The sequence below is a fragment of the Barbus barbus genome (assembly GCF_936440315.1).
Source record: "Barbus barbus genome assembly, chromosome: 25".
Classification (NCBI taxonomy): domain Eukaryota; kingdom Metazoa; phylum Chordata; class Actinopteri; order Cypriniformes; family Cyprinidae; genus Barbus; species Barbus barbus.
In genome coordinates, this window is record NC_136753.1 from 3,298,680 (window position 1) to 3,324,224 (window position 25,545).

The following is a 25,545-nucleotide window of genomic DNA, read 5'->3' on the forward strand; positions in this document are numbered from 1 at the left end:
ACAGGGACATTCTGTCATCTCATGCGTCGTGAATGGCAGCATTATTGATATAGTTCATTTCAGTTCTTTTAAAAAGTAAGTGTAAAATTAGTTTGGCTATGTGGATGCTAAGGTGTTTTGAATGTTTTTTTTTTTTTAATGCATTAGGAAACAGGCATTGCAAGTGTGCTCTAATGGTTTCTTGGGTTATCTTTATGGTTTCTTTCTGTTTATAACTCAGGCCCCTCCTTCTAACTTAATGCTTAATGCTCATGTTATGGTAGAATTAGTTTGTTTCTGACTAATAAAAGCTGTTTCTAAAGTTTCAGAAAGCAACAAATTCATGCACGTTTTTTTTAAAGAAGTGTCTTTTGCACACCAAGTCTGAACAAATACAGTAAAAAGAGTACTATTATTACAATTTAAAATAGCTGTTAATTTGAAAATGTTATGGTCAAGAAGCATTTCTTTATATTATAAATGTTGAAAGCAATTGTCCTGCTTAAAGTCACACAGTTATTTGATGAACAGAAAGTTCATAAGAACAGCATTCATTTGAAATAGAAATCTTTTGTAGCATTAAAAATGCCTTTACTGTTACTTTCGATCAGTTCAGTGCATGCTTGCTTAATAAAAAAAGTAATAATTTCCTTAAATGTATGTATAAATTACTGACCCCCAATTTTTGTACAGTATTGTAAGAAGAACCACAATGGCAGCAATGTTAGCAGTTAAGTTGATTATGCATCAAAGAATACTAGTATGAGCAACAGTTATAGTAATATTTGACTTGGCATACTATTATTAACAAGTACCTTATGTGGCAAAAGTGTCAAAGACTTGCTGCATTTAGCAGTGGTTTCTGTTTGCATTGGTTCCTTCATGTAAATGCATAGATCAGACCGGACTTAAATTAGATCCTGTTTGTCAGAAACCAGCAGGAAATTCAAACAGTATCTGGTCATTTTCTTTTGGGTTGTGAGAGAAAAACACTGTTCAGACTTTAGACAGTAATGAAACTGGCAGTTAGCACCTGTAAATAATAAAATAACATTACAAGCCCATTAAAAACTATTGTTCAAATTGAGTTAGATGATCTTTGTGGTGTATTTCATGTGTTTTTGAAATGGAAACACCCACCAAGTGTGATGTCTTTGCTGTCTTTCTGAATGACAAAAATGGCAGATGGACAAATGTCTAAATGGGAGATGAGTTGAAAATGACTGAAGGAAGAACCGGACGGATTGAATGAGGCATTCATGATGAAAGTGCTTTCCTTTCATAAGGTCTGTTTACTCAAGCAGTTTAATAGATGCTGTGCTTTGTGTTTCCTGGTTACAGTCGTGGTCTCACACACACACACACACACACACATACATACATGCCCTCTCTGAGATAATGATAGACTGCACAGAGTAACTGTACACGTGTGACAGCAGCAGTTGTCTTGTGAATGGGACGGAGCTACTTGTGCGGTGACCTTTGACCCGTTTAAGACCAGTGATCATCAGGGCTTGTCCTTCAGTGATGGCTATAAACGTTTTTTACAGGCCTGTGTGTTATTTATACATGTACACACGCGTACAGTACTCATCCATTAGTCCTGTTTAAAGAGGGACAATGAGGAAATCCTCTGTTTGTGAGTGTAACCCTCTCTCTCTTCATATTCTGTCACATACTGACAGGTGTACTGTGGAAATGAAATTGGCTGTATCTAGTACTGCACATTCTGGAAAATAAGTACAGAAAGCACAGCAAGCTATTAAAACTAGAACAACTAGCTTTAGCTGTGCTGCACTGCACCACAACAGTGTTCATTGCTTTGTTGTTAAGGCTTGTTTTTTTTAGGGTCTGGTATTGTTTCTTCTGAGAATAGAATGGAATTCTGCCACATTTTTCATTAGTTATTCGAAAGGTGTAATAAAGTGTGGTAAGACACTTATATAGTAAGAATATAGATGTAAATATGGCAGGCGTGCAGACATATCAGAACCTTGTTAATGCATTACCCAGATATTCGTTTGTATTGTAACAACAGCTATGATTTTGAGGGGCTTTAATGATGCTTAGTAACAGTTTTGGACTTTCAGGACCCCTTCGTCACAGGGCCCAGGACAGATTTCCCAGTTGTTGACCTAGCATCTTCTGCACATCTGTGTCGTTGCTCATAAAACAGATGCTAATGAATCGAAACTGCCTGCACATCTGTAGACCGTGACATTAGCGAGCTCCATAAATCATCGTGGCTGCTTTCTTTTGCCCTTTCTCTTTCGCCATCTCGTCTGGTTTGCAGGTTCAGAGAGCACTGCAGGACTTACATACACACACACATGAGAGAGCGAGAGGAGATGAGGACAGCAGGATGCAAAATTAAGTGTGAGAGAGAAGTAAGAAAACCGAGATAGTGGGGTGAGAAAGAGGAAAATGTGTTAAAGTGAGAAAGAGCGAGAGCGACTGGAAAGTGCTGTGCAGGCCTGTGCCATCTCACTCACAAATACCCGCTTTCCTCACCATGGTAACAGTCCCTGTCCGATCCTCGCAGGAACTCGAGTTCCTGTTGTGAAGGATTATTTGACTACTGAAATGCACAACTCCGATATTAGACGAGAGAGGATAAATGCAGAGACCATCTGTTCATGTGACATTAAGTCAGATTAGGATTTAAAAGAATATTTCCTCTTGTTTTTAAACCAATGTTTGTGTACTGGCATGCTGTTGATTGCTACAGAAAATAATTTCTCATCTTTCAGAGTATAAAAACAGCTTGTATTTTTAAAGCGTTATGCATTTCGTGTAAGTTATGCATTGTAATTCCTGTGAATTTGTTGAATGATATAACTTTGGATTGGTAGCATAGGCTCTCGTCCTATGCTAAAAGATGGAGGTTGATATGTAGGTGTTATGCACCTAGACTGCATTTTAAGGCATCCTCGACATGAAGGCTGTAAGCAGTAAGCATCAGAATTGTTTGACCTTGTTTCTGACAAATTCATCCAATATGCATCATTCGTTGGAGAAACTCAATCCAAAATGCATTGCAACACGATCAGTAATAATATACTAAGTTTATATTGTTTTATAGTATACTAAAAGGTAGGGCTGGACCAGAATATTTGAATATTCGTTCGGTGGGTTGGCATTCGATTTTCAATTTTGAGATTCGAATTAGGGCTGTGTATTGGCAAGAATCTGGCGATACGATACATATCACGATACAGGGGTTGCGATACGATATATTGCGATACTGTAAGCAAGGCGATATATTGGGATATTTCTTATTTTAGGAATAGGATATATATTTTTTAGGAAAGCTGTCATTAAGAACACACCACCATATGCAAACCTTAGCAACTTTTTGTGCAGTACGAGTAAAGGGGGAAATATTCAAGTGCTTGCATGATTCTTTAGTTAAATGTATGTATAAAATGTATTTTATAAGAAGATAAAAATATATATTTATAGACTCTACTTTAAAGTTTCACAGTTTAAGTTTACAATTGCGACATACAATGTCATAACATTTGATCTGAGCAAAAAATGACATCTGCTTAATATCAATGAAAAATAAAGTGCTTGCAGGATTCCTAAAGAAAACAAAACAATTGTAAAACAATCAAATAAATACAAATGTTAAACATTCTCAGAACTTTTCAACTTGGATTTCACAGGTTTTTCAGTTTGTATTTATGTTCCGCGTGGAATCGGCGAGACCGCGACGCGAGCACCGCCTCAACTGCACAAAACAGTTTTTTTCATCAAGACAAACTTTTATGAACTCAACTGAACAACTGAATTTTTACATGCCTCTTGCAAAATGATTTTAACAAAATAAGAAGGATTATGAAACTGCATGGTATTTATTTATTTATTCCTGTCTTGAATAAGCTATTTCACATAACATATGTTTACATTTACTCCACAAGACAAAATAATAACTCCATCTAACACCATTCAAAAGTTTACATACCCTTGAATCTTAATACTGGCTTTTAATGCATCAGGTTGCCTTCTTGAGCATCAGTAAATTTTTTCACCTTTTGTTTTGTTTTTGCCCCCATTTTTCATGAGCTGAACTCAAAGATCTAAGAGTTTTTCTATGTACATAACAGGCCTATTTCGTTTTTACAAATCAAGGGGAGAGGCAGAGTTATTATACTGTGGAGACTGACAACATCACAGGCTTAAGTTACATTTAACCAGCAGTAGCCTATTTCTTGAAAGAGAGGATAACAGATTTGGAAACGATCACAGGAGAGAGAATATGCTGCGTACTTGAAGACAATTATTAGGGTGTGTCGCATGGCCAGGATGTCTTGCCCATGTGATTAGAGTGAGCTCAGTGTTGTGGTTGTAGGTCATACGCCCGGCATTAGCCAATCTCAGATAGTTTTCGTTCTATACATAACCATTTCTGAAATAAACCCTCAGAATAGGACTGTTAGTACTAAGTAGTCATTTATCAGATACTTAAATCCTACACAAAAGCCACGCCAATTTGACATGAACAAACAAATCGAGTTACTAAATTATTATGCAGGAGTCATTCAGGTGTGCATGTTTCTCCCCGGGGTGGGCAATATTAAAAAGGCTACTTAAAGTTAATATTTACCAGTTTTAGAAGAAGAACTGCTTAATCGTTTAATTGGGAACTTGACATGCATGAGTAGGTGGATGTGACCGACTCGCCCCACACCCTTCCAGCTGGAAAGGGCATCAGGAGCAAGGCAGTGCCGTTCTGTGGCGTGAGCTCTAAATAAACAGGGTGTGCCACCTTTGGCCAGATCTAGACCTCAATAGACGTGTCATGCCACTGGATCCCAAATGAATGGGGCTTTTCTTTTATACACACACACACACACACGCATAAACACATTCTACTTTTTTTTGTCTTTGGAAAACACTCCTTTGGTGTTGTGTTGTCCATATCTCCTAGTGGTCAGTTGTTTTTTGCTGTGACTCTGTTCTAATGATCTCACCGAGAGGAATTTTTGAGCATGATTTCCTGTTCTGGATATCTGAGTGTAGTGTAGCACAGCTTAAACATTGACCTCACAAACAGCCGCATTGTCATGATGCACTCCAGCCACGTCAGTTACAGCGTCACATGTTTCATGAACTCACGCTGCCAGCTCATCAGATTGCTATTGATCGAGATTTAATTCTGCACGTGGTAATCTGGGTGAAAGGGTTTGTGTGTGGATATTTCTAAGGAGCATTGTTCTAGATCAAGCTCGTCTGTGTTCTGGAATGCTGGAATGTGTATCAGGTTGGTGATTCCTGTAGGAATGTGGTCAGGCCGGTTTGTTAGTCGTCAGGTTTCTCGTGTTGCACCTGATAATATCCACCCGCTAACCTAAAACATTTGGACACACCTTAGAAAGATAATTCTGTCTAACTGAAAGCATTCTTGTAGCTCAATGACAAGGTCATGGTTTCGATTCCAAGGGAATGCATGAACTGATAATACAGTATACCTGAATGCAACTCAAGTCGCTTTGTATAAAAGCATCTGCCAAATGCATAAAGGCACACCTAGCAGTAGATTGCATTTCCATGAATAATTCTCTCCGTGATTAACACTGTCCTTTTTCTTTGTTGTTTTCCTGTTCTATGAAACCCGTAGAAGGACCCGGACTACTTGAAACTCTGGTTGGAGATCTTCATCGGCTCCTACGAGAGATGCCTGGATGTGGATTTCGAGAAACCACCAACCAGGTAGACTTAACTGCAGTCCAGCTATGTACATCCATCAATCTAACCATCCGAGATGCACTTAAACCTCCATTATGAAGTGAATAATTGCTTAAAAGAATGAGATTAAGTTCACAGTTCCTCGTCACATCTTTTCATTTTTTTCTGGACTAAAATATGGGCTAAAGTCATGGTAAGAAACAACATTTTGCAATATCAGAGGATGCAGAGGTCACACAGATTTGACCGCAATTTCAAAAAGATGTGACTATGTCTGTTTTTGAAGCAGTTGATAGCAAAATTTTGGAAGAAATAGTACAGCACCTTAAATTGTCAACCTGCTATCTTGACACACTTCTCACATCTTTTTTCAAAAGTGTGCTTAACTGTTTATAAGCAGATCTCTTAGAAGTGGTGAACGACTCAGTTCTTTCTGGTACTTTTCCAAACTCCCTGAAAACTGCAGTTGTTAAGCCCCTTCTGAAAAAGCGCAATCTTGATAACACCATGTTGAGCAACTATAGACCAAAATCAAATCTTCCTTTCATAGGTAAGATTATTGAAAAGGTAGTTTTTAATCAGCTGAACAACTATTTAAACTCAAATGGATATCTGGACAATTTTCAATCTGGTTTCCGAGCACATCACAGCATAGAGACAGCACTCATTAAGATAATAAATGATATTCGCTTTAATTCTGATTCTGGCAAAATATCAGTGCTGGTACTACTAGATCTTAGTGCTGCGTTTGACACTGTCGATCATAACATACTTCTAGAGAGACTGGAAAACAGGGTCGGGCTTTCTGGGATGGTACTCAAATGGTTCAGGTCATACTTAGAAGGGAGAGGTTATTATGTGAGTATAGGAGAGCATAAGTCTAAGTGGACATCCTAAATGAAAATGTAAAATGTTGCCTTAAAGTTTACATAACAAAGCAACATTTAAAAATTTTTTTTAGTTTTAATTAATGACAGTAACCCTGCTTAAGACTGTCTTTCAGTAATCTGTTGGTGTGTAATATGAGGCTGAGACTAGACAGAAAGTACGCCTTTTTTAACTGCTAACCTCTGTTATAATAAAGCTAAATGTAATGGTTTAATATTAGAGACACATCACATGATTGTTTTGGTTATGTGTCTGTTTGTGTACATGCATGTCTGTGGATAATGAGCCGTATTTAACAGACATCCTGCCATCAATGTCACGTTCTGATGCAAGTGAGCGGCAATACCGAGAAAATCCAGCCCTGTGTGTGTGTGTGTGTGTGTGTGTCTCCATGGAAAATTGAAGAGGCTAGAACTAGATAAAAGTGGGAAATTAGAGTTACAGAGGCCGAAGAAAAGAAAGAAGGAGAATGTTGAAGGATTTATGTGGCAGTAGTGCAGAGTATGTGGCATGAGAAAATCACTCTCGCTTTCCCAGCTGTGGTCATGTGATCATGAAGAGCTTAGGCTGTCAGATGAGATTACGTAATGCGGAGCGAGAGGAGAGCCAGGAACCGACAGACAGACAGAGAGAGAGATGGGATTGTAATGGGTTTATTCGTCTTTCTCCTTCACAGCTGTGCTGTTCTTGTCACACAGATCCGCTTCATTACTGTACAGTCCTCTCACTCTTTCAGATGCTGGAAAAACACACTCTTGTAGTGCAGAGTATTTGCCTTCACAGTCAGGACTGCATAATTACAAATCCCAGAGGTGCTGTAAAGGAGCAATTCGCCCCAAAAATTACAGTTCTGTCATCAATGATGCCTTCAAACCACATATGTCGGTCTTCATTTTTAATGCAATTAGTCCCCTGGCGATTCAACCATCACAAAACCTACATTTAAGTATCATAATCAATATATATGGTTTTTGCATTAATAATAGGGCTGTGTTGAAAAAGCATTGTTTAATCGATTCTCATTTTGATGAACTGATGTTGATTCCAAGAATTGATCTTTTAGTCTATGCTGTTTTCAGTTAATGCATGAACAAAACTTGGCTAGAAAAGCAGCATTTTGCTAAATATATGCAATATATTACATATGATTTTTACTTAAACCTTTCTTCCATATTTCACGCATGTTTGAACAGATCCATCATGAAAACAAGTTTTTGTGACAGCCACCATTCAAATGTTTATATTTAAACAACAAAAGTAGAAATGTAATTATATCTTTTAAAAGTTGTTATTATAACCAATTGAGATCAGAATTTAATCAAATTTGCAAGTTTGTGATTTGAATTGCAAGCTTTTTAATGTTTGTGAATTGAATTGCCCATTTGTGAATTGTGAATCAAATTGAATTGTAAAATTTGTCAATACCCAGCCCTAATTTCTGATGATTTTGCATGTGTGCTGCAGGTTGGAGGAGACGCCGCCCGTCATGACGCTGTTACCTGATAACATCCTGCAGGTATTGCGTCTGCAGCTGCTGCAATGTGTGCAGAAAGCGTCTGAGGGACTGGAGCCCGAGCAGCAGACGCTGGCCCTCCTGCTCCTCAAGTTCCTCATCGTCATCTGCAGGTCAGACTCTGAGGGCCTGATGGGAAAGAAGCTCTTTATGACAAAGTAAAAACAGATCAGTATTCGAGCTAAATGCACAAACTCATTGCACATTACTCAAGTAAAAGAGTCATTTGAACTGTTTGCATATATTCTCTTATGAAAATAGTGGACTGAATCTCAGTAAAAACAGAAACTGGACACCTGTGGTCCTGCTAAATGTTTCATGAGTTCTCCGAGCACCTGCTGCTAAGGGTTCATGCGTGGTTTCCACTTTCAGCGACACATTGAGACTTTTAAGGATCCGACAGTGCTATTGCTCGAATGGCAGCTGTTACTCAAATGTACACACACACACACACACACACACACACACATATATACACACACACACACACACACACACTCTTAATGAGGACATCCCATAGACTACTTTAAGGTTGTTTAACAACTCTTAAATATGTTCATTTTAGATGGTTACCGTTTTTTAGATGTAAAAGAGACATTTTTAAGACATACACTACCATTCAAAACTTTGGGGTCAGTAATATTTTTGAAAAAAATCATTTTATTCAGCATAGTTTTATACAAGGATGCATTAAATCGATCAAAAGTGACAGTAAAGACATTTCTAAATAATGTTACAAAAGATATTATTTAAATAAATGCTGTTCTTTTGAACTTTCTATTCAAAGAATAGAAAAATCATGGTTTTCCACAAAAATATTAAGCAGCACAACATTTTCAGCGTTCATAATAATAATCAGAAATGTCTTTGATCACAGGAATAAATTAGTTTACAATGTTATTTTAAATTGTAGTAATATTTCACAATGCCATTATTTTTACTGTATTTTTAATCAAATAAATGCAGCCTTGGTGAGCATAAGAGACTTTTTTCAAAACATTGAAAACATCTAACCGACCCCAAACTTTTGAACATTAGTGTAGCTCCTGGGGCAGTTTTGTCTTCTTCAGTGAACATATATTCACATGCATGTCCACTCAGTAAGATGCTGTAATTTGTCCACACACGGCCTGTAGCGTCAGCTGGATGTCCTGCTTCAGCAGCAGTCAGTGTGTGATTTATGATCATAGGGGTGGCAGGGGAATCTCTCTGACAGCTAGAACTAATGGTCCTGTCATACGGCAGTCTGTCCAACACAGTGACACACACACACACACACACACAGTTTCTCCACACTGACAGCTGTGTGATGTGTCTGACAGGAACCTGTCAAATGTGGAAGAGATCGGCGCCTGTTCCTACATAAACCACATCATCACCATGACAACACTTTACATCCAACAGGTCTGAAACTCGCTTTAAAATCAATTCTTACTTTGAGTCTTTCTTTCTCAGTCTCTTCCTTTTCCTATCCTCTATTTCTAGTCTGTTCCTTTTTGACCTTTTGCTTACTTTTTATTTTCTCTTTCTTTTTTTCTTCCCATTCCTCTTCACTTCTCCGTTTTCATGTTTCTCTCTTCTTCCTTGAGGAAGACTAGAGGAAAGGGATGTGGAAAATAAAATATTAAGGAAGAGGAAATGACCGGAAAATAAAGAGGAAAAAACTGAAAGCATTTGGACTTCCATTTCCACTCCTATTTTATTGCTTTCCTGGCCTTTCCTGTTCTCCTTATCCACTTCCTCTTTATTTTGCTGTCATTTATTCTTTTACATTTCCTTTTCCACATCCCTTTCCTCTAGTCTTTCTCTTCCTTTTCCTGTCATTTCCTCTTTCTTTCAGTTTTCCTTCCTTTTGACTGGAAAATAAAGAGGAAATGTGAACGCATTTCCTCTTCCATTTCTTCTCCTCTTTTTTTATTTTCCTGTCCTTCCTGCTTCCTCTTCCTCTTTATTTTCCTTTATTTTATTTTCTGTTTTTCCTTTCTTTTCCTCTTTATTTGTCATTCTCTGTATTCCTCTTCTTTTCTTTTTCCATTTAATTATTATTATTGTTTCCTCTTCTTCCATCCTTTTTTATCGTTCCTACTTCCGGTTCCTTTTCCTGTTTTCCTCTTTCTCTTCCCTTCCCTTCCCTTCCCTTCCCTTCCCTTCCCTTCCCTTCCCTTCCCTTCCCTTCCCTTCCCTTCCCTTCCCTTCCCTTCCCTTCCCTTCCCTTCCCTTCCCTTCCCTTCCCTTCCCTTCCCTTCCCTTCCCTTCCCTTCCCCTTCCCCTTCCCCTTCCCCTTTCCTCTTTCTCTTTCCCTGTAAAAAAATCTAAAGTTGAGAAAACTTAAAAGTTTAAGGCAACCAGCTTCAGCAGATTTTTGAGTTTTCTCAACTTGTTGTTTTCAGTTTATACAACAAAAGGTTGAGAACTCAAAAATCTCCTACAAAAACAAGTTGAGAAAATCTGCTGAAACTGGTTGCCTTAAACTTTTAAGTTTTCTCAACTTTTGATTTTTTTTTTTACAGTGTTCTCTTATTTCTTTCTCTGTATTCCTCTTCTCTTTTCTCTTTCCTCTTCAATTTTCTCTCCTCTTTATTGTCCTTTCTGTTTCCTCCCCCCTCTTTTCCTCAATATTAAAGTAAATCAACTTTTTTCCCCCTCTCTGTTTAGCTGAAGAGTAAGACGAAAGAGAAGGAGTTGGCTGATCAGACACAAGCCGAGGAGTTTGTCCGTCACGCTTTGGCCTTCTGTGAGAGTCTGTATGATCCCTATCACAACTGGAGGCATCGCATTCACGGGTGAGATATGCAACCAATGCCGATCCCACAGCTGAAGCTTTTCAGAAATAACTTAAATATTTCTCTTTGATGACACATGATGCATCTTCCTACACTTTCACCCAATTGTCTAACGAGTCACATTTCTCGCAAGCAAAAAATGCATTGTATGTAAACATGCACACCTGACAAAGACACACCTGTCAAACTCCAGTCATGCTCCAGTAAGAGGACAACACAGCCTCATTTGTACGAGCATGTACTAATTCAGACGTTTCCTCAAGCACACTGAATAGGTCATTCTTAGGCTGCTAATCTGTAGAATAAACCGCTGTTGTTTGGAGAACTGCTCTGTTTAAAATAGCGGTGCAGTGTCAACGTTAAATCAAAACCATTTACTGAAAAAGTAAATCATTTATTTTCTTAGTAAATACTCCTGACTTCTTGTGAATGATTCATCAGTGCGTGCTATTTTAAAGAAAAAATGTTATCTTTTATCAAAAAGAGAAATCTTTTATCATGTTTTAACTTTTTACCTCTGAAATAGCTTTACTGAGAAACAAAATACATTGTCTGCAGTGAAATGGTTTATGTTACAAGTTATGGTATAGGTGTTGCTAACCCAAAGCATCAAACCAGTGCAGTTCCCTGTTATTGAGTAACATGAGCCTTACAGATACACACTGTCAAATGAGGTGAATGCATATACAGTGAAAAACACAGCTGTGTTTGACTAATAAACATGTCTTGTTCTACAAGTTGTGTGAAGAGCTGTTCATTGTTCCTGTGTGTGTGTGTGTGTGTGTGTGTGTGTGTGTGTGCGTGCTTCAAAGGTTGTTTAAGGGCAGGTAACATGGCTGGAGAAAATAACCTGGGCTTGTGGCACAAATGCCACTGAAAATAACATATTTGGGAAAAAGGCTCCTCTTGGATTAGTTTTTATATTTTTTTATTATTTAAATTAATATATTATGGTTAATACAGTCACCGTTATTTATTTTGTTTATTTATTTATTTATTTATTTATTTATTTATGTGTTTGTGTTTATTTATTTCACCCCCAACAGGAGGGATTGATGCAAATAATTAATTAATTCATACAAATAATTACAAAATTAAAATGAATGGGTTTAAAATGAAAACAATCAAAATAAAAGACTTAAATTTTTTTTCTAATGTTTCAGTTATTTTCCTGCATTCCATGTGACCATTACCTGACATCAGAGAACCGTGAACATGCAAATGTGTTGTTAAATTATTAAAACATTGACTTAAAATCTTGGGGAGTACTTAAATATAATATAGTAAGTATATTAGGTCAAATGGGTTTGACTGACAAGGTTTGGGAATCCCTGCTCTATGGCATGATCCAGGATTGTGAGAGATTGTACTGAAGTGTGAGTAATGGGTCTGTTTATGTGGTTTGTTTGCTCTTGCAGACAGAAGCTCAGTGCTGTGGAGAGAAGCAGACAGAAGTTTAAAGCTGCACCGCTCACTGTAGAGTTTGTGCCCTTCTTCTACCGTAAGTCTCTCTCTGTCTGGATGAACCCTGTGGGGCATGTTGTGTGTTTGTTTACTGATTAAATCTGCTGTTTATCATTTGGCCTTCAGCGACGACACATAACCAGCGCTCTCGAAACAAAGCAGCCTCAGTGTTCCTGTGGTTAGAAACTCACACCTCTTATCTGTGCGTTAATCGTTGAAGCCAGAGACATGAAGTGTCACTCTGTTTCTGAGTGTACCCGTGTGTTAATGCTGTCAATATTTTACTTTCTGTTGCCTGAGTACAGAACTGAGGAGCTGATGAGAAATAATGAAACTAATGAAAAAACCTCTGAGGGTCTCTGTAGAGACAGAGGACAGTAAAGTGTTACAAGAAGCATGCAAGAAAATAATTCGGCCTGTTTTTGTTACCATGTTATTTGCATATAAACAGATACCTCTTCATTCATGTGTGTGTGTGTGTGTGTTTCAGAATGTTTTCAGGAGAGTGAGCACCTGAAGGACAGTCTTAAATGTTGCCTTTTGCACCTGTTTGGAGCCGTTGTTGCAGGTGGACAGGTGAGATCATGCCACAGCAGCAAAATAATTGTGCTGAAGTTTTAGATAAAATGGTGTGTTAACTGGTCAAATTAAATTTCTACCAATCACAATTCGGAATGCAAATAATTGCAATAAAGACCAATTGCGATGTAGTATAAATAAAATAATACACATACAAAAAAAGATGCAATTCTGTATGCAAATAATAGCAAGAAAGAAGTCCAGATGCAATATATAGTATGTAAATAAATAAACAAAAGAAGACCAATTGCAATTCAGCATGCAAATAATTGCAAGAAAGAGGACCAATCGTAATTTAGTGTAATGCAATTAAATATACAAAAGACCACTTGCAATTTGGTATGCAAATAACTGCAAGAAAGAAGTCCAGATGCAATATATAGTATGTAAATAAATAAACAAAAGAAGACCAATTGCAATTCAGCATGCAAATAATTGCAAAATACAAGACCAGTTGCATTAAGTAGGCAAATATATGCAAGAGTAAAGACCAAATATGCAAATATGTCATTGATGTCATGACTGTTACATACTAAACATTTATGTAAATCATTTTATATCTTACTCTTATAAAAAAAAATTATCATAATCAAAAATATTAGTATTTTATTTGTTAATTGTTTGCCAGTGTAAACATGCTTATGTCCTTGCTGTGACACATCTGGCTGTTTTTTCCCCCCAGTGTCTCACAACATGTACGCACATTTTTAAGTAACAGTTCTTAAACAGTTTTTTGAAAACATGTCAATAAAGTACTCATTTCTGATTTACTTGGATCCATTTTAGCTGTTTTTGAAAGGTGTAAACGCCCCACTAAACTCATCCACAAACATTTCAGTGGAATCTGTATGTTCGAGATGATGTACTTCACTTTTCTTTTTAATGTGTCGTCTTCTCTCTCAACAGCGTAACGCCCTGCTGGCCATCTCTCCGGCCACGATGGAGGTGCTGCTGGGAGTGTTGGGTGTCGGTGAGCTGAGCGGAGGTGGAGATGGAGAGGACTGGGACAGCGAGGCTCCTGACAGGAAGTCGCTGTTGACGCTGGGCTGTTTGCGGGAGGTGGTGCACCGGCTCCTGGCCAGCAGCTCCGATCAGAGACAGGTGGAGATCAGCTCTGTGCTGGAGAGCTACTTCAAACTGCTCAACTCGGACCCCGCCGCCACAGCGCAGGTCAAAGGTCGTCCGTCGCCGCCCCGCTCTCGGCACTGGGAGAGTCGATTTGTGGCGTTACAGGTGAACATGCTCGGTGAGTTGATCTGTCACTCATGTCATATTCGTTAATCTTGACCGCTTCTCTCTTCTGAATCCTGTTCTCCGTTTCACTCAGAAACCATTCAGGACATGTTTGAGTGCAGCGACCGCCCCGTTCTGCAGGCCATCTTCCTCAACAGTAACTGCTTTGAGCATCTGACCCGACTCCTGCAGAACAGTAAGGTGAGCTCCTCTACAGACGCTACATTTCCTGACCATCATGCATTTGGGTTTATTCAGTTCTGAGTCAAAATAGAGCTCAACAATGACTTTGTCAGGTCCCTTTGTTTTGGGAGCATTCATAGAAATTTGCCCTTCAGAAAAATCTTCAAAGAAAGTCTTCTAAGCCTCTCAGAGAAGAATCAATATTTGATTCAAAGCAAAAAAAAAAGGATTTGAAAAGATTTTGTCTCTTTTGAGGGAATGAATGCACTACTCGTCCCATAAACCACTGAATACTTTAAGAAGAAACACGAATAATAATGTATTTTTTTTTTATCAGACAACATCACTGCTGTCTTTTATGCTGGAATTTTAAAAAGGAAATTAATATTTTATTCAGCAAAGATTACGTTACAATTACATTTTACAAAATCTTCAAATAGAAAATAGTTATTTTAAATAGTAATAATATTTCACAGTGTTACTGTTTTAACTGTATTTTTGATCAAATAAATGCAGCTTTGGTGAGCATAAGAGACTTTCAAAAACATAAAATGATCTTACTGACCCCAACCTTTTGAACAATAGATTATTTTGCCTTCATTAACCTGTAAAGATACAAGATATGATATCATTTATTATCCTTATAAATATTCAATTATCTAATCCTAAACAGTGAAGTCATATTTGGGTGCAAATGAGTTCCCTAAGGGCACATACTAATATTCAGCAGTTAATTGTGATTCTTTAATAATGTAGTCAAATGACTGACTTCTACCGATTTTGACAGCCTTAAAATCATGGTAGGTCTCTTATGAAAGGTTGATGTTATCTCTAAAAGATGTGCAGATTTGTAATTGGATTCTTCCAAAACTCAACAGTTGAGCTCTATGGACACTCTATGACTTTTATAGGATGTTAATGACCTATTGCCTTATACATTGTAGTGTTTGACGGGAAGATCTATGTTTGTTTTAGATCCTGTCATAATCTAAAAACTTGATTATTGTTGTTTAACTGACAGTGTGTTCAGTTTCAGGATTTTCCGTGTGTGTTTATGCACACCAGAATTAGTTTTGCCAGTCAGTTTCTTGTGCAAATATTTACAATCCTTTTTTTATTTTATCTTTGCCTTAAAGAACAGTTTGTTTTGTGAATATTTGTGTGTTTCAGATGAACTGTTTCTTTACTACTTATGTTGCTATTAAAACTCACTGTGCTTATATAGTTATCACCTTACAGCATGTACATGTATCAGAACTGCAGCACTGCCTTCTATCCATGCATGTTTCTGTCCTTTAGTGACGGAACACCTAGGCACTAGGTCATGACCTTTGACCTCCTACCTTTTAACCTTAACCCTTTGCACTTTCCTCTCATCTGCCCGTTTGTGCTTGCTGCGGTCGGCTCCGTCCGACAGCTGGTTAACGCTAGGTGCACAGCCGCAGACAAGGACCAGAAAGATTTAACCAACAGGTTACTGACAGGAGAGAGTGAGATTCAGGTACCACCCACCTGTGCCTGTCGCTTCCGCTCACCACGCCCCCTGCCCCCCCGCCGCCCACATGACCACTCCAGGACAAGATCACAGTCCTCTCTCTCTCTCTCTCTCTCTCTCTCTCTCTCTCTCTCTCTCTCTCTCTCTCTCTCTCTCTCTCTCTCTCTCTCTCTCTCTCTCTCTCTCAGGGTCACTATGAGTCACATAAGAACACATTAATTATTTTTTTAATAATTAACTGGTTACAATATCTACAGTGAACCAATATAATGTAAATATAATAATAATAATAATGATACAAATACACAAAATATATAATACATACATTTAAAATTTAAATATGTATTATTATAAGTAATAATAGTATTGATATAAATAATTTAAAAAAATTGTTGTATAATGTGTAAATTATATTATTATCAATGCAATTTAATGAAAGGAAATTACATGTATATGAAATGTACTGTTTAATATATATATATTATACAGTACATTTCTTATATATATTAATTATATATAAGATATTAATGCTATTATATATTAATATATATATATTATATATAATCGTTTAATTGCGATTCATCATTTGACAGCACTAATGTGTGTGTGTGTATATATATATATATATTAGTACAATATGAATGTGTTAATAAAGTTTATATTATGTATACACACAATAATATAGAATGAAAACTCATTTTATGATATAAATTTAGATAATAATGAATATAATATAAAGTACTAATTTAACAAATAATAATAAAAAACAATATAATATTGGTAAATAACGTACATGAATTTGCTGAAATTAAACGTCATTTTAATTTTTGAAATTACACGTACTATTACAAGATTTACTTAAAAACTAATACATTAAATGTTTCTTAACGTTTTCTGTTAATCAACCAACTGAATATGGATATTGGCATATACTGATATTCTCATTATAGTCTAATATTGGCTAAAATATTGGCCTAACACTAGTTTCACATTTAAATTAACTTTTTCAGTGGTTTTTAGATACATTTTCCATAACATTTATATTGCCACATTGCCCACGATCTTTAACAATATATAATAAATGTAATATTTAAAATGGTACATTTTTGCTTATATTACTTATACTTGCATGTATTTGCATTTGTCATATCCCAATAAAATGACACCAGAAGTGACTTTCTCATTGCAGAAGCTAACAAATATCAGTCCATTTCTTCATGTAAAGTGCTGTGAATGTAGAAGCTTGTAATGGAGTGGTCTAAAGTTTATTTACTCAGTCATGCTTTCCATAATCATCTCATTTGATATATTTTGCTTTGCTTGTTTCCCTCCCGTTCCCCCCTCGCCTGTCCTCTGGTGGTTTGGTAACAGGGTTAGAATGCTGTGACTCCAGCAGCTTTGAGATTATCGGCCTGTAGCTGTGTGTTTCACGCTGTATAGAAGTACCTCCTTGATTTCATGTCTTATTCTGTTTATTGCTACTCAGTGTTCGTCACTCTCCAGCCAGCCTTTGTCGTATTCTTACACCTAATGAACTAGCCAATTGCAATGGCAGATTGAACGTCATGTGATTTTTGCAATCATCCAATCAGGAGTCTCATGACACGGCGTGGCTGGACAGATTTTCTGGGTTGTGCAGGGGATACGTTGTCAGTATGTATATGAAGTGTGTGTATTCGGTGTATTGGTTGGTGTTGGTGTTGGGGAGTTTTTAGTTTCAGATCTGAGTACTGATGGTCTGATATTGTGTATATCAGAGGCTCAGAACTCAAACAATTTCACAAAGATAATCAACATTTTTAAATTTTCACCCACAATGTCTGATTCTATTCCTGCCTTTTCATGTAAGCATGGTTCTGTTGTAGCATTTTTGCCATTCGTCATGGCTTTTCACTCATCATTTGCATGGCAAAGTGGACAGAGAGGGCAGGAATAGAACAGCCCTCATGCTGTACGGAGTCTTCAGCCATTGGCTGGATCTCTTGATTGACTGTGTTTTCCTCCAATCAGGTGTTCCAAGGGAGGCTTGACTCTCTTGCTGTGGCAACGATCAAAACTCTCACGACAGTGATGCACAAGTCGCCTGCTGCAAAGGTTTGTTTTAATCAAGTGATCCATCATTAGACTTTGTGTTCAGGATTCCTATCTGGAATGGGACTAAAGTCAAATTTTATAATAGGATTTTTACATAAAGAAACTTATACATTACCATTCAAGTTCACTACATTTTTTTAATGTTATAGTCTGTTCTGCTAGCCAAGGCTGCATTAATCTAATCAAAATGCAATGAAAACAGTAATATTGTGAAATATTACAGTTTAAAATAACTGTTTTCTATTGTAATATATCTTAATGTCATTTATTAAAACTGAAATTGAATTTTCTTGTAAAACACACTCCAATTATTTTTGCTTTATTTACAACTTGGAAAAATCATATTTACAATGCTAATTCTTTTAGTACATGATGACTAGGGCTAGAGCTGTGAAACTAGTCATTGAACTATTTATAGTAAATAAAACCGCCTCGTTCCCTTGTAGGAAGTGTTTAAGGAGCGGATTGGCTACACTCACCTGTATGAGGTGTTGGTGTCACTGGGTCAGCCGTCCAGACACCTGCTGAAGGAACTCATGAACATGGTGAGTTAAACACTTCCTGTTTCCTGTGAGTCAGTCACATCATGTTATTTTCCCCATTTTTTTTCTCAAGTCAACGCCCCTTTTTTTGTAAGATGTACACGCAATTGTGAGAAATTAAGTCAGAATTGTGAGTTTATATGATGCAATTCTGAGATGTAAAAAAAGTCAGAATTGTGAGATAAAGTCAGAATTGCACAATAGAAAAATCTGAAATGTGAGATAAAAAGTCGCAATTACCTTTTTTAATTTTTTATTCAGTGACCGTAAATATGAGACAAATTCAAATTCTGCTCTAAAAAGTGTCATTACTCATCTCAAGTTCAGTGTTGATTCAGTTATATTTAATAGCTGTCGTTGTTTGATTCAGCTATAAAGAACAATCAGGATGCTTACACTTGGTATTCACATCTATCTCGAGTGATCTGGCTACCTTTAAATTCTCCCTAAGTGGGCAGCTCACTACGTTTGGAAAGGAGCCGTTTCACTTTCTCTCTTCTCATCGCTGTCTTCCTGCAGGCTGTTGAGGGTGAGCATTCGTCCGTGGGTTTCCTGGGCATCAGTAACGTGGACCCTCTCCTGCTCCTGATCCAGTGGCTTCCAGAGCTGGACTCTGCCGAGCTGCAGATCTTCACTGCCGACTGGCTCCGGCGCATCTGCGGTCTGAACCGGCGCACGCGAGCCACCTGCGTCAACTCCTGCATGACTGACAGAGTGCTGTCGGCTCTGGAGAGACACGAGCGGCTGCACCGGACCTGTGCCGAGAGTCTGGTGGGCCTGCTGGGATCGTTAGGCAGCCAGTCGCTGAGTTCCTCTGAGCTCCAGTATCTGTTGAGACTCCTGCGTCAGGACGAGCCGGGCCATGCTCACCCGTATGTGGGACCGGTGCTGCGGGCGCTCCTGGGGATGGTGCGCAAACAGGGCCTGGAGAGCGCTATGCAGTACTTTGATCTGTCGCCGCCCATGGCTGGCATCGCTGTGCCGACCATCCTCCGTTGGCCAGGCTCTGCCTTCAGCTTCTTTGCTTGGCTGTCATTGGACCAAGATCAGCTGGGCCCGCCCAGTAAAGGAGAGAAGAGGAAGCAGCTGTATAGGTGAGAATGGAAATAGAGTTTGTGGGATGGTGATTTTTGCTGGGAAAGGAAGAAGGAAAAATCAGCCGTTTATTCCATTTTTTCAGTATTTTTTTTTAATACACTACTCTTCATTATATACACCACCGCAAGTTTTTTTTTATGTTTGTTTACAAAGTGTCTTGTGCTCACCAAGGATATATTTATTTATATTTTTTTATTTGAAATACAGTAAAAACAGTAATATTATGAAATATCATTACAATTTTTCTATGAGAGTATATTTTAAAATATAATTTATTCCTGTGATAAAAGCTGTATTTTTAGCATCATTACTCAGGTCTTCATTGTCCCATGATCCTTCAGAAATCATTCTAATATGCTGATTTTGACAACCCAACAGTTTTTGAAAACTTAGTTTTTTGTGAAAACCATAATACACATAAATACAGTATTTAATGAATGGAAAGTTTAAAAAAATATTCTATTTATTAATTTAAAATGGAAATATTGTGCCTTTACCATCACTGTTGATCAGTTGTAATGTAGCGTAGCCTTTCTGAATAAAAGTATCAATTTACTGTCCCCAAACTTTTGAATTGTAGTATATGATATATGGTAGTATATGAGATGTTTTTTTTTAATTAAAGTAAATTTTAGAAAAAAATGTATACAATCATTAAAAAATTTTGTTATATATTTTTTTATATGTTGTATGATATAAAGAATAGGGGTGAATATTTGATAGGACAATGCACTATTGTGTGCACTATTTTTTATTTTTTGCGTATTCGGCACATTATGTATTTGGCTGTTGCATTACATCTTGCTGTTTTTAAAAAATATATATATATATTTTTTTAGCTTCTTGATGTTGTGTTTTATGCTTTTAGTTGTTATTTTTTTAAACAATTTTTATGTCAATTTAAAATTTGGGGGGAAATTTTGTTTTTTTTTAATTTACAGTCTCCAGTGTGCATGTTTATGTGGTTTATGAGGACACAAATTTGTATAATGACATGGGTATGACAGAGGTATTACAATATGAAGGTGGTTTATGAGGACACTGCCTATGTCCCCGTAATTCAAAAGGCTTAAAAAACATACTAAATGGTGTTTTTTTGAAAATCTAAAAATGCACAAAGTCTCCTGTGAGGGCTAAGTTTAGGTGTAGGGTTGGTGTAGGGCAATAGCACACACAGTTTGTTCAGTATAAAAACCATTACGCCTATGGAGAGTCCCCATAAACCACAAAAACCAACATGTGTGTGTGTCCCTTCTAATTGTAGTATATAATTTCTTTTTTTTACTATGATGGCTGAGGACTGATTTATTGGTTTGTGTGTAGTTTTTTCACCCCGGGCGGCACCGGGTTCGAGGCCTTTATCAGTTCAGCCGGAGTGCTTGTGGTTGCCGTGTGCACTAAGAAAGAATACGTCACCGTCATGCTGCCTGACTACTGCTTCTGTGATTCGCTCTGGGTGAGTCACATGACCAAAGAAGAGTTTGTACTTGTACTTGTATTTATATACCATGGATGAATTGATGTCTGGTTTGTATTTGACCTTCAGCACAGTATTGGTGTGGTTCACGTGCCGGGGAAGAGGCCGTTTGGCCAGAGCCAGGTCTACATCTTTGTTGATGGACAACAGAAACTATCAGCACCTTTAAAATACCCAACCATGACTGAGGTGAGAGAAACAGCTCTCTAAATACGTTTTGTATTTGAAAACCCACCTAAAAGACTCCATGTGTCAGTTCGGTTTAGTTTTTTTATTGTGTGTATCTCTCTCTCAGGCCTTCACGTCATGCTGTATCGGTTCAGCAGGTCACCGCACCACGACGCCTCCTCCCTCTCAGATCCCAGATCCACCGTTTTCCGGAGGCAATCCTTCCGGACGCTCATCCTTTGGCGCTATCCTCCCGGGCTGGGGCGGCCTGCTAGGGACCAAACCTGAGTCCGTCACCAAACTGATTTCCGCTGGGACTCAGGACAGCGAGTGGGGCAGTCCCACCTCACTGCAAGGGCAGCTGGGAAGTGTCATGGTCTTCCACGAGCCCCTCCAAGCCAGTCACGTCAAAGCCCTCTGTAGCGCAGGACCAAACTGTATTTCTCCCTTTAAAAGTCAAGAGGCTGAACTCGGAGACCTGGCGCCCAAACTTCTGCTACACTATTCTCCAAAGGTGGGCTGTCTTTATAGGTCAATGTAAACTAGGGCTGAGCTATATAAAATGATGCATACATGCATACACACACACACACATATATATATATATATATATATATATATATATATATATATATATATATATATATATATATATATATATATATATATATATATATATATATATATATATATATATATATATATATATATATATATATATATATATTTTATCTTGACCTTCTTTTGAAAATTCAGCTTTGATCACAGGAATAAATTATATTTTATAAATATTATCAAACAGAAAATAATATTTTTTTAAATGTAATAATATTTCATAATATTAAAATTTTTTACTATTTTTGATCAAATACATTTTGCCTTGTTGAGCAGAAAAGACTTCTTTCAAAAACATTAAAATATTTTACCGACCCCAATACTTTTAAATGGTATTGTATGTAAATGTTTAAGGCATGCTTAATAAGTTGATGTATGTTTGATTAAAAAGCAACGGCTGAGACAGTTGCACAAGTGACCGAAATGAAAAATAAACACTCATTTATGTATTTGCTCTGGAACATCATAAATGTCAATTACTCCTGTTTGCGAAATGTACATGACTAATCGTTGTCCTTTTGCATGTACAGGCATGTAGAAAGCCAATTTGTCTGGATTTGTCCCCTAATATGCTGCACGGTCGCCTGACAGGAAATAAAGTAGTCAACTGGGATATCAAAGTATGTATGCAGTTTCCCTTCCTTTGAACATTGCTTTTCATCCATTACTGCTCTGAGTGTTGTAATCTGTCCAAGTCTCCTTCTACTTAAACACATACTCACACGCTCTCTGGTCTTTCATAGGACATGATCAACTGTGTTGGGGGGCTTCCTGTGTTGCTCCCAATCTTGGAACAGTTGACTTTGTTAAGCCCTGATTTGCATCACGTGGACCCCTCGGGGTCAGAGTTCATCACCCCCGACTCAGCCACACCTGCTGATGGAGACTGGGTCATACTGCCCTCAAACAGAGCATCAGGTGAGCAAACGCTCTTTATAAGTAACTAAAACTATATATATATTTTTTAATTGATAAAAGTAATGCTAAAATAAAATATAAATATTAGATGAAAAACTTAAAGAAGAAAAAATTGAAATAGAAATTAGAAAAAAGTTACATTTAATTTAAATTTAATTACTAAAAAAGTGTCATTACTAAAGTTACCAAAAACTGAAATAAATGAAAGTGAAACAGAATGAAATTTTGAGTTGTAAAATTGTTATAATTGTTTGTAGGATGATGCTTTGTATTATTTATAGGGGATATTTAGTAGAAATTTGGATTGTAGTTTCTATGTGAGAAATCATATTTTTTATGTAAAATTTTGGAGGGATTTTACTGTAAATGGTATTATACTGATGTTTTTTGTCACATAATTTGTTTTGTATTTCCCTGCCCAGGGACAGCAGATGAAATTTAGCTCTGTAGCTAATTCTGGGGCAGTTTTCTGACTGTCTACTGTCCCTGTCAAATAATGAATTAAATAAAATAAAAAAAGAAATATAAAAATAGTAAAAATGACAAAAGCACATAAAATTACTAAAAGTGAAAATATAAAAAATAAAAGATATTTTGCATCTCAAGGATCTCATCGCCTGCTCCTTTTCTGTATTTATGATTAAATTTATGACTAAAACTGCTAAAAATTATTTTCATCAATATATAAATAAGGCTGAAAAAAAAATTAAATGACAAACTCTTAAAAAAAAGAAAAGAACTACAATTAAATAGGTTTAAATTATTACTATTATATAAAGTACTAACATTAGTAAAACTAAAAATATAAGTGAAGTAGAAATATAGTAAATATGTAAATGGTAAAAAAGACAAAAGCACATAAAATTACTAAAACTTCAACTAAAATGAATATTAAAAGTCAAAATATAAAAGTAATATCTAATTAAAAATGACTAAATAATATATAAATAATACTATAATAACCATGTTGTTTGCTTATGTGACTAATCTTTTGCATCTTAAAGATGTCACTGCCTGCCTCTTTTCTGTATTTTTGATTAATACGTCTTAATGTTGCGATATGATGTTTGTAAACATTTATTATTCAGAGGCCAGACTGGAGAAGAATCTTGTGGCGACGTTCTTGCTGGTGATCAAGCATTTCCTGCAGAGGCATCCCATAAACCAGGAAACCCTTCTGCACTCACACGCTGTGGCCACATTAGGAGCTCTGCTGCAGAAGGTACCCATAGTTCTCTTCCTTGTGGTTCTTCAGTGTTTCACTCTGTATGTCTTCATTCGCTGTGTGTGTGTGTGTGCGCAGCTGCCAGTGTTCCTGGTGGACGTGAGCGTGCTGGTGGCGGTTCAGCTGTTGACTGAGCAGATGACGTATGAGAAGAACTCACAGCTTCTGCAGCAGCTCCACACACACCTGCTCTTCAACTTCAGCATCTGGAACCAAGGAGATTTCCCACTGCGCATTGGTCAGTCTGTGTGTGTGTGTGTGTGTGTGTGTGCGTGTGTGCGTGTGTGCGTGTGTGTGTCTGTGTGTGTGTGTTTGGGGGATTTATTCATGCTGCATTTGTTTGTTTAAACAAGCAAACTGTTTTGTTTATCGCATACTTTTGTTACACAATCTGATTTTCATTATTTTTGTTGAATGTTTTAATGGTTTCTGATTGTAGAGAGCAACAGTCGAGTTGTGGAAGTGAAAATCCCATTCGTTTTCTCCATAGCAACATTTATTTTTGACAAATCAACTCAATTGACAAATGAATAAAAAAGCTCATTTTTAAATACAGTTTAAAATGTGCATATAAAATTATTTATTAATTTACTTTATGGTTTTATTAATTTACGTTTTAAAACACATTGATTAAAGTGTTTTATACAGTATATATATATATATATATATATGTACATGTCTTTTTTTAAATTAAATTATATCTTTAATGTATAGTTTCGTTATTTTATTTAACTACATTTAAAAAAATAAATGAAGTAAAAGTTTTAATTGGCTATTAATTTGTCCCTGCAATAATTGTATTTATCTTTTATAATACATAAAAGAAAATGCATATATATTCTTCTGTAGAATCAAGTTTTTGTGATTTTTCAATTATTTTTTTTAAAACATCATGTTTAAATCTAATTACAAAACTGGATTACCCATAATCTGGAAGATGGATTTCAAAACTCTGAAATCCCCATGAAGAAAATGAATGGGAAAAATCCTTCAGAGCCTTTTGCTCTGTTCACTCTCACAGTTTTTTGGGCACTTATACTTGTGCGCTGATCTTAATGTGTTTTTCGTGGTGAAGGTCACATCCAGTACATGTCCACTGTCGTCAAAGACAGCAGGAAGCAGTTCAGGAAGAAATATGGAGTGCAGTTCCTGCTGGACACAGTTCGCCTTTACTATGGGTAAGACTACTTCTCTCACAATCCCTTTGCCATCACCTCACAGCTGTTCTGCCTCTTTCTCTCTCCATCGAGTCAGTCTCCATCAAATCTGTTCTCTCTTTCCTTTCTAGTTCTGGAAGTAAAGATGCAGATCTGAGTGAGGACGACATCAAGACAATCAGAGCTTCTCTCTGTGGCCTTCTGAAGTATTACATCAGCAAGGGAACCACCCATGAGGAGATCCAGAGCATTCTGGGATACATCGCTGCCATTGGAGATGAGGAACAGGTGAGAAGAGGAAGATGCTGGCAGACTCACATAATTTACTGCTGTGAATTTTCAGCATCATTACTCGTGTCTTCAGTGATCCTTCAGAAATCATCTGATTTGCTGCTCAAGAAACATTTCTGATTATTATCATCAATGTTGAAAACAGTGCTGCT

At 37.0% G+C, this 25,545-nt stretch overlaps 1 protein-coding gene across 3 annotated transcripts in view; it reads left to right on the forward strand.

The window, feature by feature from the left end:
* The window catches only part of nbeal1 (neurobeachin-like 1), a 52,065-nt gene that overhangs the window by 4,955 nt on the left and 21,565 nt on the right, over positions 1 to 25,545 (forward strand). For all 3 annotated transcript variants that reach the window (XM_079378292.1, XM_079378291.1, XM_079378293.1), the window contains exons 3-22: positions 5,603 to 5,694; positions 8,023 to 8,184; positions 9,394 to 9,475; positions 10,727 to 10,854; positions 12,273 to 12,355; positions 12,809 to 12,894; positions 13,804 to 14,143; positions 14,225 to 14,331; positions 17,819 to 17,902; positions 18,349 to 18,447; positions 18,964 to 19,538; positions 20,866 to 20,998; positions 21,089 to 21,208; positions 21,315 to 21,701; positions 22,333 to 22,422; positions 22,546 to 22,720; positions 23,809 to 23,942; positions 24,024 to 24,183; positions 25,021 to 25,123; positions 25,234 to 25,390. In XM_079378292.1, the coding sequence (XP_079234418.1) occupies positions 5,603 to 5,694; positions 8,023 to 8,184; positions 9,394 to 9,475; positions 10,727 to 10,854; positions 12,273 to 12,355; positions 12,809 to 12,894; positions 13,804 to 14,143; positions 14,225 to 14,331; positions 17,819 to 17,902; positions 18,349 to 18,447; positions 18,964 to 19,538; positions 20,866 to 20,998; positions 21,089 to 21,208; positions 21,315 to 21,701; positions 22,333 to 22,422; positions 22,546 to 22,720; positions 23,809 to 23,942; positions 24,024 to 24,183; positions 25,021 to 25,123; positions 25,234 to 25,390 (3,297 nt within the window). The remainder of the gene's footprint in view (positions 1 to 5,602; positions 5,695 to 8,022; positions 8,185 to 9,393; positions 9,476 to 10,726; positions 10,855 to 12,272; positions 12,356 to 12,808; positions 12,895 to 13,803; positions 14,144 to 14,224; positions 14,332 to 17,818; positions 17,903 to 18,348; positions 18,448 to 18,963; positions 19,539 to 20,865; positions 20,999 to 21,088; positions 21,209 to 21,314; positions 21,702 to 22,332; positions 22,423 to 22,545; positions 22,721 to 23,808; positions 23,943 to 24,023; positions 24,184 to 25,020; positions 25,124 to 25,233; positions 25,391 to 25,545) is intronic.